The sequence below is a fragment of the Lissotriton vulgaris genome, chromosome 9, assembly GCF_964263255.1.
Source record: "Lissotriton vulgaris chromosome 9, aLisVul1.2, whole genome shotgun sequence".
NCBI lineage: Eukaryota > Metazoa > Chordata > Amphibia > Caudata > Salamandridae > Lissotriton > Lissotriton vulgaris.
In genome coordinates, this window is record NC_141697.1 from 394,994,724 (window position 1) to 395,009,193 (window position 14,470).

The 14,470-nt window shown below is 48.5% G+C and overlaps 1 protein-coding gene across 16 annotated transcripts in view; it reads left to right on the top strand.

Moving 5' to 3' along the window:
- EML1 (EMAP like 1) overlaps positions 1 to 14,470 on the top strand; it is an 899,863-nt gene that overhangs the window by 724,105 nt on the left and 161,288 nt on the right. The window contains exons 1-2 of one of the 16 annotated variants that reach the window (XM_086937785.1): positions 8,763 to 8,888; positions 9,548 to 9,587. The exons of 12 other annotated variants lie outside the window; for them this stretch is intronic. In XM_086937785.1, coding sequence (XP_086793911.1) covers positions 9,562 to 9,587 — 26 coding nt within the window. In that variant the 5' untranslated portion in view covers positions 8,763 to 8,888; positions 9,548 to 9,561. 3 more of the 16 variants (XM_086937783.1, XM_086937786.1, XM_086937784.1) reach the window with 3 other exon arrangements.

The following is a 14,470-nucleotide window of genomic DNA, read 5'->3' on the forward strand; positions in this document are numbered from 1 at the left end:
GGTTCCAGCACCCTGCATTAACAGCATAACAACATCACCTGGGGGCGAACATACAGGGGCCTCACAACCCTTGAGTGGGGTCCCTATTCAACCCCAGGCCAATGAATGAATATCTGTGAGCTACTGGAGAATATGGGCCCCTCCTGACAGTCTGCATGGGGTGGTCAGCTGCGTCACACCGCCGCTCCTATTTTTATTTATGTATGCATTTGTATGTAGCGCAAACTTTACCCGAAGGCCTCAGAGCGCTTCACAATAGGAACAGTAATGACACATGAGGAGAAAATTGCAAGTGAACAAATTACAAAAGCAGACGTTAAGTTACATGAGGCAAAAGTGACCATTGTGAGCAAACAAAATAGAAATGGTAGAAAACGGTGCATTACAGGAGGAAACAGTGACAAGTGTGCCTGGTTACAAGAGAAAACAAAGTACAATTAGAGGTATAATACTGCAATATATGGCAGACACTCAGGCACAAGAACAAACTTGCAATGGTGGCACATGAGCAAGTATCTAAAGCAAACAAAATGTAAGAGGTAGCAAACAGTGTGTTACAAGAGAAAAGTGACGTGTGCATGTTACAAAAGAGTCTTTTCAAGCAGGTATAATGACACTAATAGGAACTGAGAAAATCTACCAAGCTCCAGTTCCCTCACTGCCCACATTGTATTCCACTGTCCTGCCACTCACAGCTTGTTTAATGCTAGGCAGACATTGTCCAAAGCAGGAGGCCCTCTCAAGGCTGGGCCCCGCTCCACATCTCTTGCCCAACAGTATAAGGATGTACAGTCCTTGCTCCCCCATCACTTATTCATATCTGCCCTCCTCAAGACGTCTTTGCCAGGGTGCCCAATAAAGGCCGGAGGAAAAATGGCACATTCCCTGTTTACTCCTGTTGAGACTGGACAAGGGAGCAAGTCATTCTACATAATATGTTTTATTCAAAAATGGTATAGTGCCTCGGACGTTATGAGTGCTTTACCAGATACTTCAATCATGCTATATGAGGGCTCCAATTCAAAGTCTCGACAAACCACAGTATGTACCATGCTATTTATTTTTGAGTGTGCTGCCTGTTCTAAGCTAACAACCTGCTCATTTGCTACACACTCCGATAACCTACCTACAATACCATTACTTAGTATTGCATAATGCTTTCAAAATTATGATATTACCAATATTATTAATTCTCCAGATAAACCTTGAATACCGAACACTGACGACCTATTTGAACATTCTCTCCATCCACTGGCGCATGATCTCCCTCTACCTTTCTTATTCTCTACTTTAAATTGCCTCTTGCACATTAGACACAATTCTCTCCTCTTCTGCAACCTGCACCTCACATAGTTCTATCCACTCCCCATCTCTTCAAACAGAAATCCTGGTGTATTTTATAAACCCTTTGATGCACGTGGAATGATTTTTTACTTTAAGCACAACAGCAGTACGCTACCACGTAATGAACATTAGAAAAATGTACTCATGTCTCCTAATTTTATTGCACTAAAGCAATAATTCCGTGGTACTTAATAAAATACGCTAATGAAACAGCCTGATTTTGAGCCACCCCGGCATCTCTTCTACCCACAGAACAATGTGTTTAACGTTGCTACCAGACACTTGTTCAACTTGTCTAGACATACTACCCCCCTTTTCTCCCATGGTTGTTCTTTTTAAACTTTATTTCTCATTTTATAGGTGTATTATACGTAGGAAATGGTGGCACTTGTGCAAGTATCAAAAGACAACAAAATGTGAAAGGTAACAAACAGTGTGTTACAAGAGAAAAGTGACGTGTGTATGTTACAAAAGAGTACTAAAACAGGTACAAGGATAATTCTGCAATAAATAAATGGCAAACACTCCAACCATAAGAATACACTGAGAAGGCACTTCCATAGTCATGGAGTCCGACGAAGGTTGCCACATACTTGCTTGGGCGCCGTCAAGCGGCCCTTGGCAGCGCCCACTGGGGGCTCTGGACGTACAATTTAGCCTCACCTAGTACTGGATGTCCGGCACCGGGATGGCCGCTGCAGCCGAGAACTGAATAATTGACGCCCCTCTGGAGGACTCTGAGCGAGGCTGGGCGGCTGGGCGGGAGGGGAGCAACAACCACAACGGTCGGAGCCGGAGGACTGACGAGGACGTCACTAACGCGGGGCGGGACTTAGGCCATGCCCGCGCTGCACCATGCACACCCCTGACCTGCATGAAAGTTTTTTTTTTAACACTGCAGCTGCTGGCACAGTGCAAATGCGGGCGGCGGCCGCGGCACTGGAGGTCCGTTGCGGCCGCCTTACTAATTTATGTGGGACACTGTGCGCTCCCCCAAGAGAATCCCAAATAAATTATAAAGGCCGCCGCGGCCGCAACGGGCCTCCAGTGCCGCGCGACCGCGGCCGCCTCAGAGATGGTGCCGCCTGGGGCGGACCGCCCCCGCCCCCCCCTAGCTACGCGGCTGCGAGTCGTGACCATCCTCTTTTCACGACTTCTTACAGGTCTTCTTCTTCGACTTCTCACAAGTCCTTCTTCAACCTCTCACAGGTCTCCTCTTCAGCCTCTCGCAGGCCTACTTTTCTGCCTCCACTCAGGCAGGCTGCATACCCTGTAATGACTGGGCCCTCTACCTCTCAGGGCTCTTACTCTCGGGCTCCAGCCCGTGCAGTCAGCGTCTCTGGTGCGATCTTCAGAGCACTTCTGGCCTTTTACCCTCTGTCCTTCATTTGAGGGAGCTTCTTCTGCTGGTACCTTTCACATCCTGTTCCACGTCTTGCTGTGACATCTTTTCGCCACCAGGGTGCACATTCGCCTGTCCTTCATAGACTTGCAGCCTAGGGCTAAGCTGTGTAGGTGTTCTTGCTACCAGTGGACTCTTGGCAGCTTTCCTGGGCTGGCAGCCTTGAACTTCATAGTGTTCTCTATCTTGGGATGCTCAATCACTCACCCCTGCAGAGCTCTGGCTTCCGGATGCAACCACCATTCTCTTGGCAGTTTTCCTTCTCTTGGCTCTTTTGAGTGTCTCCCTCTCCTGAGGAACCCAGTCTGTCTCTATTTACTCTCTGCACAAGGCAGTTCAGGGCAACAGCATCCCATTTTGTGCTGCCATCTATTTCCCTTGGTGCTGCCACTGCTATATCTAGAGTACAAACCGCCTTCTCCGCACTGTGGAAGCTAGATTTCAGTGTAGGCTGTCCATGATGGCTGCAGTAATAACCCATGGCCATTAGGTATCACCACCATCTATGTCCATAGGTCCTATCTGCTTTTACCCAGGAGCTTCTCTATAGCAATCAATCGCTGAGAGGGGACATAGTCCTCAAGACAAGCATCACACAGGGACTTCGTCTCTGCAGGGTTGCCACTTCACCCCATTCAGGTGCACTGTTCAGCATTTGCGTAGTTTTCCCTGTCACCGGTCATTTGATTAGCACTGTCAGCACTGAGCACTCTCTCACTGTGTTGCCTCAGCCAAGCTGCACCCAGTCGGGCATGGCCTCGCCGAACCCCAACCAGGCATAGGGATACCTCTTGCCGGCCCCAGCATCTCCCATACCATGCGCGGCAGATACGCTGCTCTCTTCACCTGCGTCCAGAACGCAATCGCGCCGCTCTCCCCGGCAGTTATCCTTCCTAGCACCGCCACCTTTAACCCCAGCACAGTATTTATTATTATTATTATTTATCGATTTATTAAGCGCAGTTGCTGCCCAGGGGCGTCCAAGCGCTGAGTTTAGACAGAGACGTGACGAAACACAGGAGGAGCTAGAAGGGCTTCCTGAATAGTATGGTTTTCAGTTTTCTGCGGAATGGGAGTAGGTCGGGTGTGGATCGAAGATCAAGGGGGAGTGCATTCCACAGCCTGGCGGCGTTCAGTGAGAACATCCTGCCCCCGGACCTAGCTCTCTTTACTCTGGGTACCGCTGCCAGAAAAGCACCGGTAGACCGGAGGTTCCTATTAGGGTGGTAAGGGGTGACAAGGCTGGTGTTGATTGCTGATCCAGTCTTCCAAAAAGCCCGATGTGTGATGCACAGAGCCTTGAATGCCACTCTCTGTCTCACAGGCAGCCAATGTAGGCTTTTCAGTCCCTGTCTAACGGACTGAGACCGTGGAAGTTGGAGTATGGTACGTGCTGCGCAGTTTTGTACCACCTGCAGCTTTCGGAGAGTCATCTCAGGCGCCCCCAGGTATAGGGCGATGTTTGAGTCTAAACGGGACTGGATGAGGCCTTGTACCGCCACCTTCTTGGCATCTAGAGGTAAAAGTGGAAGGACCTTCCTCAGCGTTCTTAATAGGCCAAAACAGGTGGCAGACAACTTGGTGGCCTGAGTGGAGAAGGAGAGTTTGTGGTCTAACCAAACTCCCAAGCTCTTAACACTGTCCTTGGGGGTAGGAGGTGCTCCTAGACCGGCGGGCCATGGGGAAGAGAAGGGTAGTGGTGAGGCTGGGCCTAGGAGCATAAGTTCCGTTTTTTCCCCCGTTCAGTTTGAGGGAGGAGTTGGTCATCCACTCCCTCACGCTCTCCAGGCAGTTCAGCAGGCCCGCCGAGGCTTGCCCACCGTTCTCTTGGGCCAGTGAAACCACTAGCTGGGTATCGTCGGCGTACGACACGATTTTAATGCCGTACGGTTCTACTACCCCAGCCAGCGGTTTCATGTAGGCGTTGAACCATATAGGGCTCAACGATGAGCCCTGCGGAACTCCACAGCTAAGAGGCTTGATGGTAGATGTTGTGTTGCCATCAAAGATCTGGAAAGATCTGTCAGCCAGGAAGGAACTGAACCACCTTAGTGCGTTTCCCGAGACTCCGATGTTCTGGAGACGGTTCAGCAGAGTGGCATGGCTGACCGTATCGAAGGCAGCACTTAGATCAAGGAGGATCACTGCCACTGATCCCCCCTGATCCAGTATCCTTCGAGACTCTTCGGTAACTGCTAGCAAGGCGGTTTCAGTCCCGTGGCCAGGTCTGAAGCCTGTCTGGGAGGTGTGCAGTAGGGAGTGATTCTCCAAAAACTGGACCAAGAGGGCATTTATGTGTTTTTCCAGCACCTTGCCAGTCCACGGGAGCAATGAGATGGGGCGATAGTTGGAGTGATCGTTAGGGTCCAAATTAGGTTTTTTTAAGAGCGCCCGTACAGAGGCTTGCTTCCAGGCAGTGGGAACTGTGCAAGTGGACAGAGATGAGTTTAGCAGTTCCAGGACTACAGGGAGGATGGCATCGCCTGCCTGCATCAGGATTTCTGGGGGGGCTGGGTCGCGAGGGGAGCCCGACTTAACCTGGCGAGCCACTTTCTCTAAGGTGACAAGGTCCAGGAGAGGGAAATGATCAAGAGTCGGCTCAGTAGTAGACAGGCCTGAACAGGGGAGATTTTCCGAGTTGGGTGAGTCGGGCACCTCATGATTCAGGGCCATGGCTGGAAAGGTGGAATATATGTTCAACACCTTGTTGTGAAAAAATTCCGCCAGTTCATTACATTGCTCCTTGGTCTTGGTTAGAGGGGAGCAGTGAGGACATTCGTGCATTGCTTTACTATGTTAAAAATTTCTTTAGGCTTTGATCTGGCTTCCAAGATTTTGTCGGAATAATAAGTTGCCTGGGCTGCCTTGACCCCTTCTTTATAGCTTCTGATCGCCTCTCTATAGGCGGCCTTTTTTTCCGGAAGGAAGTCTACGCGCCAGGCTCTCTCCCGTTGCCTACATCGACGTTTTAACTCTCTCAGCGAGTCAGAGAACCAGGGGGCTGATGTCTGCGCTCGCTTAGAGGACGATTTGCGAAGAGGCAGGAGAGAGTCTAAAGAATTTGTGATCCAGCTAACATAGTTTCCATATGCCAGATTGGGGTCTGAGCAGGATGGCGGACGGGTAGCGTCTAGCTCAAGCCTCCAAAGGTCGCCGGGGAGTTTTTTCCAGTTTCTTCTCATCAAGGTTTGGGGGGATAGTTGGGGGGTTTTATGGGTGGACCAGGTAAACGGCACCAGGTAGTGGTCTGACCACGGAAGGGGGATAGGTTGGGCCGTTATTAGATCCATACTATTGCTGAAAATAGGATCGAGAAGGTTCCCTTTTTCGTGGGTTGGGGCTGTGACCAACTGGGACAGTTGAAGGGCTTCGAGGTCATCAATTAACTCCTTGGCAGAATGGTCGGACGGCGAGTTAAAGTGCAGATTGAGATCTCCCAATACTGTATAACTAGCCGCCGATAGGGATCTTTTTGCTACGATCTCTGGAAGTGCTCTATGGAATAGTTTTGCAGACTCAGGGGGGCGATAGATCAGCGTACCAGAGAAGGAGTGGTTGGCGTTGAACTCTATACAGAATTCCAGACTCTCACAGCCAGGGATAGTGGAGTTGTTTCCTTTGGGCTGTGACATTGGGCGTCACCACCTCACAGGCCACGGCACAGGCTCGGACCACGGGCCCTCACCGGCCACCGAGGATGCATCACTTGGAGGTACGCAGGGAAGGGGACGATCTCAAGTCTTTGCCCTCTCTTCTCTTCATGCGGGGTCCTGCATACTCTTCCGTGCTGCAAAGGGTGGCACAATCTTTGGTCGCGGGCTGATCTACTTACCGCATGCAGGGCACCCACCTGTGGTGCAATAATCTAGTTACTTTTTTCTTGTTCGATAGCTTCTCTCATGCTGGGGGCGCTGTAGCCTACACAGGTGCAGCTGGGGACAGTGCCCAGAACAGCTATCACTGGCTTCTCCCCCACTGGATTGGGCTTGGTTACGATACGCTGCGGGGGATCTCCCACTTTGCATATGCAATCCGTTTGTCTGCTTGCCCTGCACACAGCCTCATGCTACCATCTCTGGGGAATCACTTCACGGCCGGTGACTTAACAGGCACTTCTGATGCGGGGTGGGCTCCGGCTCCGCTCCATTTCCAGGGTCTGTGTGTCGTACCTGGCACTCCACCCCTTGATTCACGGAATCACCACAGTTCCGCAAAACTCCTTCGTCCCGCGGGCTCACAACGCGCCCTGCGGGTAACCAGGCGCTGCCTACATCCGTTGGCAGGGGATGCCCTCAACACGGGCTATGCTCTCCGCCATAACCCCCATCAAGGCGGCTGCATACGCGGGTAAACCCGCTTGTCGCCAATGTAATGGGGTGAGGCCCTAGGCCCCATACACGGATAATGACCACAGGGACACAGTGCCTTACATCTTATAACTGGCCAAGGGCACATGCGCCCGCCCCCTTTTATTGGCAGGGTCAGATGCCTTGTGACACCTGTAATGGATGGGTATGGGGTGATAGTATAAGCCAGCCCTCTGGGAGTACCTAGTATAAGCACACGACTAGAAAGATTAGAACAGTGACCAGTCAGTCACTGCAAGGCCCACTGTGAGTGGATTGTTTCACATACATTGTGAGTTGTGACTGTGAGTGCAGGATGAGTAAGCAATGTGTTTGCGCTGAATGTAGGCTTTCTATGTGAGATTTATGCCTGTGTGAATGCAGGGTGGGAGGAGTGTCTGTGTGAGTACTGGGTGAGGGCTGTGCCTGTGAGTGCGAGATGAGAGATGTGACAGTTTGAGTGCGAGGTGAGCGGCGTGCCTGTGTGAATACAAGGTGAGTGGTGAGCCATATCATCCATGGATAGCACAGGCACTTTCCTCTGCCCAGTCTGATCTGTCTGTTATGCTGTCTGGGATACCACCAATTCTGTTTCGTCCTGGTGCCGTCAGCCCACCTCATCTCCCCCCCCCCTTAGGACTTCATGTGCCTTGCAGCATCTAGAAAGAGCATGACAACATGATCTGACCTGGTAGCCCCCAGTAGACCCAGCACTCCTCTGTACCATGGTCTCTGCACTACCCTCGGTAGCTGACAAGTCAGCGACCTCTACTTTGCAGCTCTTTGCTGGACCCTGGCGGCGCTCCTCAACCCCATCCCCGAGCAGCGTATCCACTCGAATAGAATCAATCAATTATAGCATTTGTAAAGCGCACTACTCACCCGAGAGGGTCTCAAGGCCAAATAGAAGTGGTTTGCTGTGTGAACGTATGGTGCGCCTGTATGAGTGCTGGGTGAGCAGAGTGCCTGAATGAATGCAGAGTGAGCTGTGTGCCTATGGAAGTCTAGAGTTTGCCTGTGTGAGTTCCGGGTGAGGATTGGGCTTTTTTGAGTGCCGGATTGAGCAGTGCCCGTGGTTGAGTTCAGGGTGAGCAGTGTTGCTAGGATTGCTGGGTGAGAGGTGTGTCTGTAAGTGTGGTGTGTGCATTGCGCCTGTGTGAATGTATGAGTGAAGATTGTTCCTTGATGAGGGCAGAGTGAGCATTTTGCCAGAATGCATGGGTAAACATTTGGCCTGTATTATTGCAGGGGGAGCCATTGTGCCTTGTTGAGTGTTGGGTCAGAGGTGTGCCTATATGAATACAGGGTGAGAAGTATGCCTATCTGAGTGCAGGGCTGGAAGTGTGACTGAGTGCAGGGTGAGTGAGGTGTGCTTGGTTGAGCGCAGGCTGAATGTCAGAGTAGGTGCTTTGCTGGCCTTCGTGAGTTAGCAGTGATCGGGGTGCTTGCTTGTGAATGTCTGCCAAGTCAGTGTTGGGTAAACAAGCCATATTTAAATGATTTAAACCCATGCAAACTTGAATGCTCAGAGGACTGGCAAAAAAAACAACATACTCCGCCTCTTTTCTGCTCAACCGAAAGCGAAGAAAGGGAGGCTGCAAATCCAGCCCTAGCAACTGCCGAACTCTCTGAAAACGAAACTATCTCACGAGAGGGCGTGTTTAGTAAAAGCGTCACGTGCAGCAGATCCGGAAAATTTAAGCAGCCCCACCCAGACCTAGTGGAAGTGTTTCCGTCTTTCTAAACAACTCTCCGGAGTCCGCCATTCCGTTTCCAGCTGTAGTGTCGCCAGAGAGGTGAGCGCGTTTAACTTTTGTATACTTTCCAGAGAGGTGAGCGCTTTTAACTCTGCCCCCCCCCTCGTCCTTTGCGTCTTTTCCTTTGCACTATTTTAGTCTATTAAACTTTAAAGACAGTATTTATCAGGACGATTTAAAACTAAAAGTTTAATCTTTCTAGAAAGCGGATAATGGGCGAGTTAAGTTTTGCTTGGAAGTAGATGCTAAAGAAAAGTTCAAAGGCAAGAGCTGCACATTTCTTTCTTTTCGGGTTATGAACTATTCACTTCAAAAGAAGTCGCCCTCGAGAGGCGTTCCCTCCATTAACGGGTTTTGTTGTGGGATGTTGTTGAAAGTGTACTGTTACAATTCCTGCATTATTAAGGGTAATTCAGACCCACGCGTATGTCCTGGCGTACTTGCCAAAATTTGGAAGTAGGGAAGAGGGAGTTGTTTAGAAAATATTTCGGGGGGTGGGGGGGTGTTGGTTAATTTTCTGCATTGACTTGCTTTGAAATAGGGGGAATTTCAGGCGGTTTAACACATTTTTTGGCTTTAAATTCGGTGGTCTTTCGTCTGAATCGGATGTGTTGGTGTGTGTGATAGGTTTTAAGGAGGGGTGGGCATTGGTTTGAAAATGCACAGTGAACCATTACCATACTTATTTCTTTCTTTAGAGAATACTTGAGCGATGTCGCACACTCCGAAAAGCCGCAGGTGAGCTAACGAGAAACGACGACGTACCCGTTTCAAGTATAATGGTTGTATGTATTATGCAGGGTGTTTCTACAAGCGGAGGGCGAGGGGCTTTTCTGTTACTTGAGGATGATGATGGGTGTGCCTGCAGGGTGATGGGTGTGCCTGCAGGGTGATGGGTGTGCCTGCAGGGTGATGGGTGTGCCTGCAGGGTGATGGGTGTGCCTGCAGGGTGATGGCGGGTGTGCCTGCAGGGGGATGGGTGTGCCTACAGGGTGACGATGTCTGCCCTGCAGGGCGATGGATGGGTGTGCCTGTGTGGTTGTAGAGGGGATGATGGTGTCACTTGGAGTTCCAGCGTAGATTTGGGTCTGTGTGAGTTCAGGGTGCGGGTGTTTGCCGTTATAAACGAAGGGCGCGTGGTGATGTTTCCGTGAGTGTCGGGTGATTAGCTTGCCTATAGGAAGACGAGGTGCACTTAGGTGGGGGAAGTATGTGCCTGTGCAATGAAGGGGTGGAGACGGCTTTCAGTGGGCCGGGTCCCGCCGGTGCTGAGTACCCGTAGTTCCAAAAAACAGGCGTTGAGTCGGAATCCTATCGGGCTCTCCATTCCCCCCCCGCGTTTTTTTATTCCACTTGAAGACCTGGGTGGAGATGTGCAGAGGGAGAGGTGTGCGAATACAGGGGAGAGCTGTGCCTTTGTGCGTGCAGGTTGAGCATTGTGCTTCTGTGCGCGAGGGGGGGGGGGGGGGTGCGTGTAAGATTTTCGGTTGAGGGTTTTGTAGGTGTGAATGGGCCAGGTGAGTGGCGTGCATGTGTGCACACATTGGGAGGGGATTGCTTGAATGCATGTCGTTTGAGCAGTATTCTACGACAGCAGTGGTCCGTGCAGGTAAGAGCAGTGGGGTGGGGCGGGGGGATTTCGACAGACAAGGTAACATGAATTATGTATTTTATTTTCCCTTGTGGTCGTCTGTCGAATCCCCCACCCCACCGCTCTTACCTGTATGGGCAGCTCCTGTTCTACGAGTGTATGTCGAAGGGTGTTCAGTGTACTCAGAGCGGTGTGCTTGTGTGAGTATACAGTCCGTGGTATGCGTGTTATTGTAGAGTGAGTGGTGTATTTGTAAGTGAGCGATGTGAGCTTGTTTGAGGGCGCAGATAATGTACTCGGGTGAGTATAGAAGGAAGTGGGTGCTTGCATAAGTGCAGGATGAGAGGTCGTCTGTGTTTACTGGTCGAGTTACAGGGAGAGGAATGTCCTTGTATTTACGAATGCACGGTGGGAGGTGCGTCTGTGCCAATGTACCTGAATGCGTGCAGCGTGAGGGGTCTCTCCGAGTGCAAGGATTTATGAGACGTGTGGGGCGAGTGATGTTATACAGGAGAGGGGGTGAGCCTGTGTGGATGCTGAAGAGGGGGTGGGCCTGTGTGGATGCTGGAGGGGGGGGGGGCTGTGTAGGAAGAGGGGTGGGTCTATCTGTGTGCAGAGGCAGGGGGTTGCATGTGTAAGTTCTGATAGCGGATGTGTGCCTGTGAGTGCAAGAGGAGAGGTGTTTGTGAAAGCCAGGGGAGGAGAAGTGGTTTCTCTGCAAGTGCAGGGTATGAACAGTGCTTGTGAGTTCAGAGTGATGATTGTGTCTTTGATAGTGCAGCCGATTAAGGTCATACTTATTTGTACTGACCATGCTTGTTAACTTCCTGACATTTTGACGCGGCGTGTAATTTATTTTTTGTGGTCCAGCCCACGTAGTTTAACTTTTCTGGTGCAAAAGTCCTACTGTGTGCCTACAACCTGTCCATTGCTTACCATTGGTTGGGTTTATTGTCACTCTCCTTTACTTGCTGCTTATTCGATTACTTTTGTTGCCTCCGATTGTACTCCGTGAGAGTGCATGTGTTTATCAGCTCTTTTCTTCTGTCTCCCCAGTGTGATCCCCACTAAATGTCCATCCCCCCCTATATTCAATGTTTCTCTCTCATGTGCTTCTTCCCCCAACTCCTACTTGGACTCTGCGTGGTTCTAGCTCTGGTGTTGCTGTCACTTTCGTTTGCTTCTCGAGGACTTCTCCACTTGCTCTCTGTTCTTCGCTAATATGTGTGCTGCATTTCTCTCTCCATGCGTGTTTATCTCCTTTCCGTGTTGCTGTCTCCTTTGTCTGCTTCATTTCCCCTCTTTGCTCCACTCTATGTGTTAAAATATATATATTGTGCTTTTTTACAAAAAAATATAGCCGCCATCTTGGATTGGTATTTAACAGAATTAATGCAAATGGTGCCCGAGTCACTTTCCTAGCACATGCATACGCCAGTGGAATGTTATGACCACCAGCAGAGGCCGCCCCACTTTGTATATTTTTTATATGAATGTATCTATTTTTTATGCTGCTGCATGACATCTGGAACAAAGCAATTAGGACACAAAGAAGAGACCTGTTTTCTTTGCCAGTGCCTGCTTCTTATCGTTCAGATGTTGCATCTGTGATTTGCTTCAGAGCTCTGATTGCTTCTATACAATCCTTCTGGGAAAGGTCAATTGTTCAGTGGAATCTATTATGGACGAAGATATAGTCCTGGAGAGAGAGGGATGTTTGGAGAGACTAGTGGGTTGTGGGTAAGATATTTGAGTGTTTTGGGAAGGATGGGGATGGCACAAAATGTTAAATTATCTGCCCATTTCATAAACTGCAATATGTACAACAGTTCATCATCGCCTATAAAAGATCTGCAACCTTATCTTTGCTTCACAAATCGAAATTTCCTGCCGAAGTGTGGTATATTACATAAGCTGGGAGGTGTTGTAGTCCAGAGAATCTTAGTGTTGTGGGGGCTGGCTCCTCAGGGCATCAGCATTCAACCCATGACATTGGTAGATCTGTGACAAGGCCAGTCTGAATGGCATTTGAGGGGCTTGCAGCTAAATTTGTATGGGGCACCATTTTTGTTTACCTCACGCCATTGCAGCTGCATTGAAGTCTCTAGACTAATTGGTTTTATCCACAGCAGTGTACATGAGCACAAGATCGACATTACCATCCGCTATTCGAGGATCTCTCACTTCTTAATTCTTAGAGGACAGGTCAGCTAGAAGTGGTGGTACACTGCCACGCATGAGACTGTATAGTGTGCTTAATGATGGGTGAAATAAATGACTCGTTGAGCTGACCGATCTGGCACGACTCCACTCTAAGTAGGTGAAAGCTGATTGGAACTGGATGAAAGGTCTACATGGGTGTGTAACTTCTATAGCCCGAATCCCAAGACGTATTGTTTGGGGTCAAGGACACGTTTTAATGTTAATTTTGACAGCCCCATAATTTATCTGATGAATCACATCTAACTCAAACTAAACTGTTATTAAAATAGTAATATTCTATAATCCAAATTCCTAAAGCCCATTGAGAGTTAGAACTCTACACAGACTATATGCACTGCCTTCGGTTCACACTCCTAAATTATCAGGAAATTTCCCCCACACCCAATTACATCAGAGAGTATATAGTGCATTAACACAGTACTGTAAGTATAAATGTAAATTACACAATGTTAGTATATATACCAGTGTGCATCAAACATGTTTTTCTATCTTCAAAGTGTATGGTAATGATGGTGGAGAATCCATATCTGTGAACATAATAATAATACTACTAATACAGTGTTATTATTGGTCACTTCTTAATAAAGTTATATGAAGTAATCACTGAATCAATGGCCATTTATAAAGCGCACTGCTACCTCGACTGAGGTATTCTGCCACTGATAACATGGAACAGAGGGTCTGAAGTTCCAAGATACTACTCCCCCTGCCTAAAGAGGTAGGTTTTTAAAGCCTTTCTGAACTCATGTTATGTATCTAACATGCACAGGTGGCCAGGCAAGACGTTCCACAGTTTGGCAGTCTTCACTGTGAAGGACCTGCCTCCTTGTTGCACTTCTGAACAAGCATTTGTTATGCAATAGGTCTCATTAGAAATAGCTAAATTAATCTGTCATTTACAATGCCAATACCTTTAACTTTCGCAAATGTGGCATCTATAGCATTTGTAATGCAATGTGTTGTATTTACGTGACTTAGATGTATTGATATTACAAATAACAATTGCTTTACATTTTTTTAATAAGTAATACTTCAATAAGTTATTGTAATTTATAATGGCAATAGCTAAAACTTGTAAATAACTTTTGTGAAGATTATGTTCAGTGTATCTTATTGTGACGAAAATCCAAGAACAGAAGTGAAATAATAACATCTTTTTGTGACATTTGTAATAAAGCTTGAAACATAAAGCTTGAACATTGAGAGAAAGTATTTGAACCAGTTGTTGAATGGTTGCACAGATTGATGCTGTGGTGGTGACGAGTGATGCTGTGGTGTTCAGTGATGCTGTGGTAGCGCATAGTTATGTTCCCCTGAGTGATGCTGTGGTGGTGCTGAGTGATGCTGTGGTGATGTGGTACATGGAGTGTAATTATATGGCGTGTAACTATGTGGCACTGAGTGGTATTTGGAGTGTGTTGCATTGAGTGCAGTGTAATGTGGCGTGCAATTATGTGGCACTGACTGGTATTATGAGGAGTGCATGTTGCGTTGAGTGCAGTGTAAATATGTAGCATATAATTATGTGGCACGGAGTGGTATTTGGAGTGTATGTTTCATTGAGTGCAGTGTAATTATGTGGCACTGAGTGGTATTATGAGGAGTGAGTGTTGTATTCTGTAGAGTGTAATTGTGTAGCGTGCAATTATGTGGCACTGAGTGGTAGTATGAGGAGTGTGTGTTGCATTCAGTAGAGTGTTATGTGGTGTGTAATTATGTGGCACTGAGTGGTATTTGGAGTGTACGTTGCATTGAGCACAGTGTAATTATGTAGCATATAATTATGTGGTGTGGAGTGTATATTGTA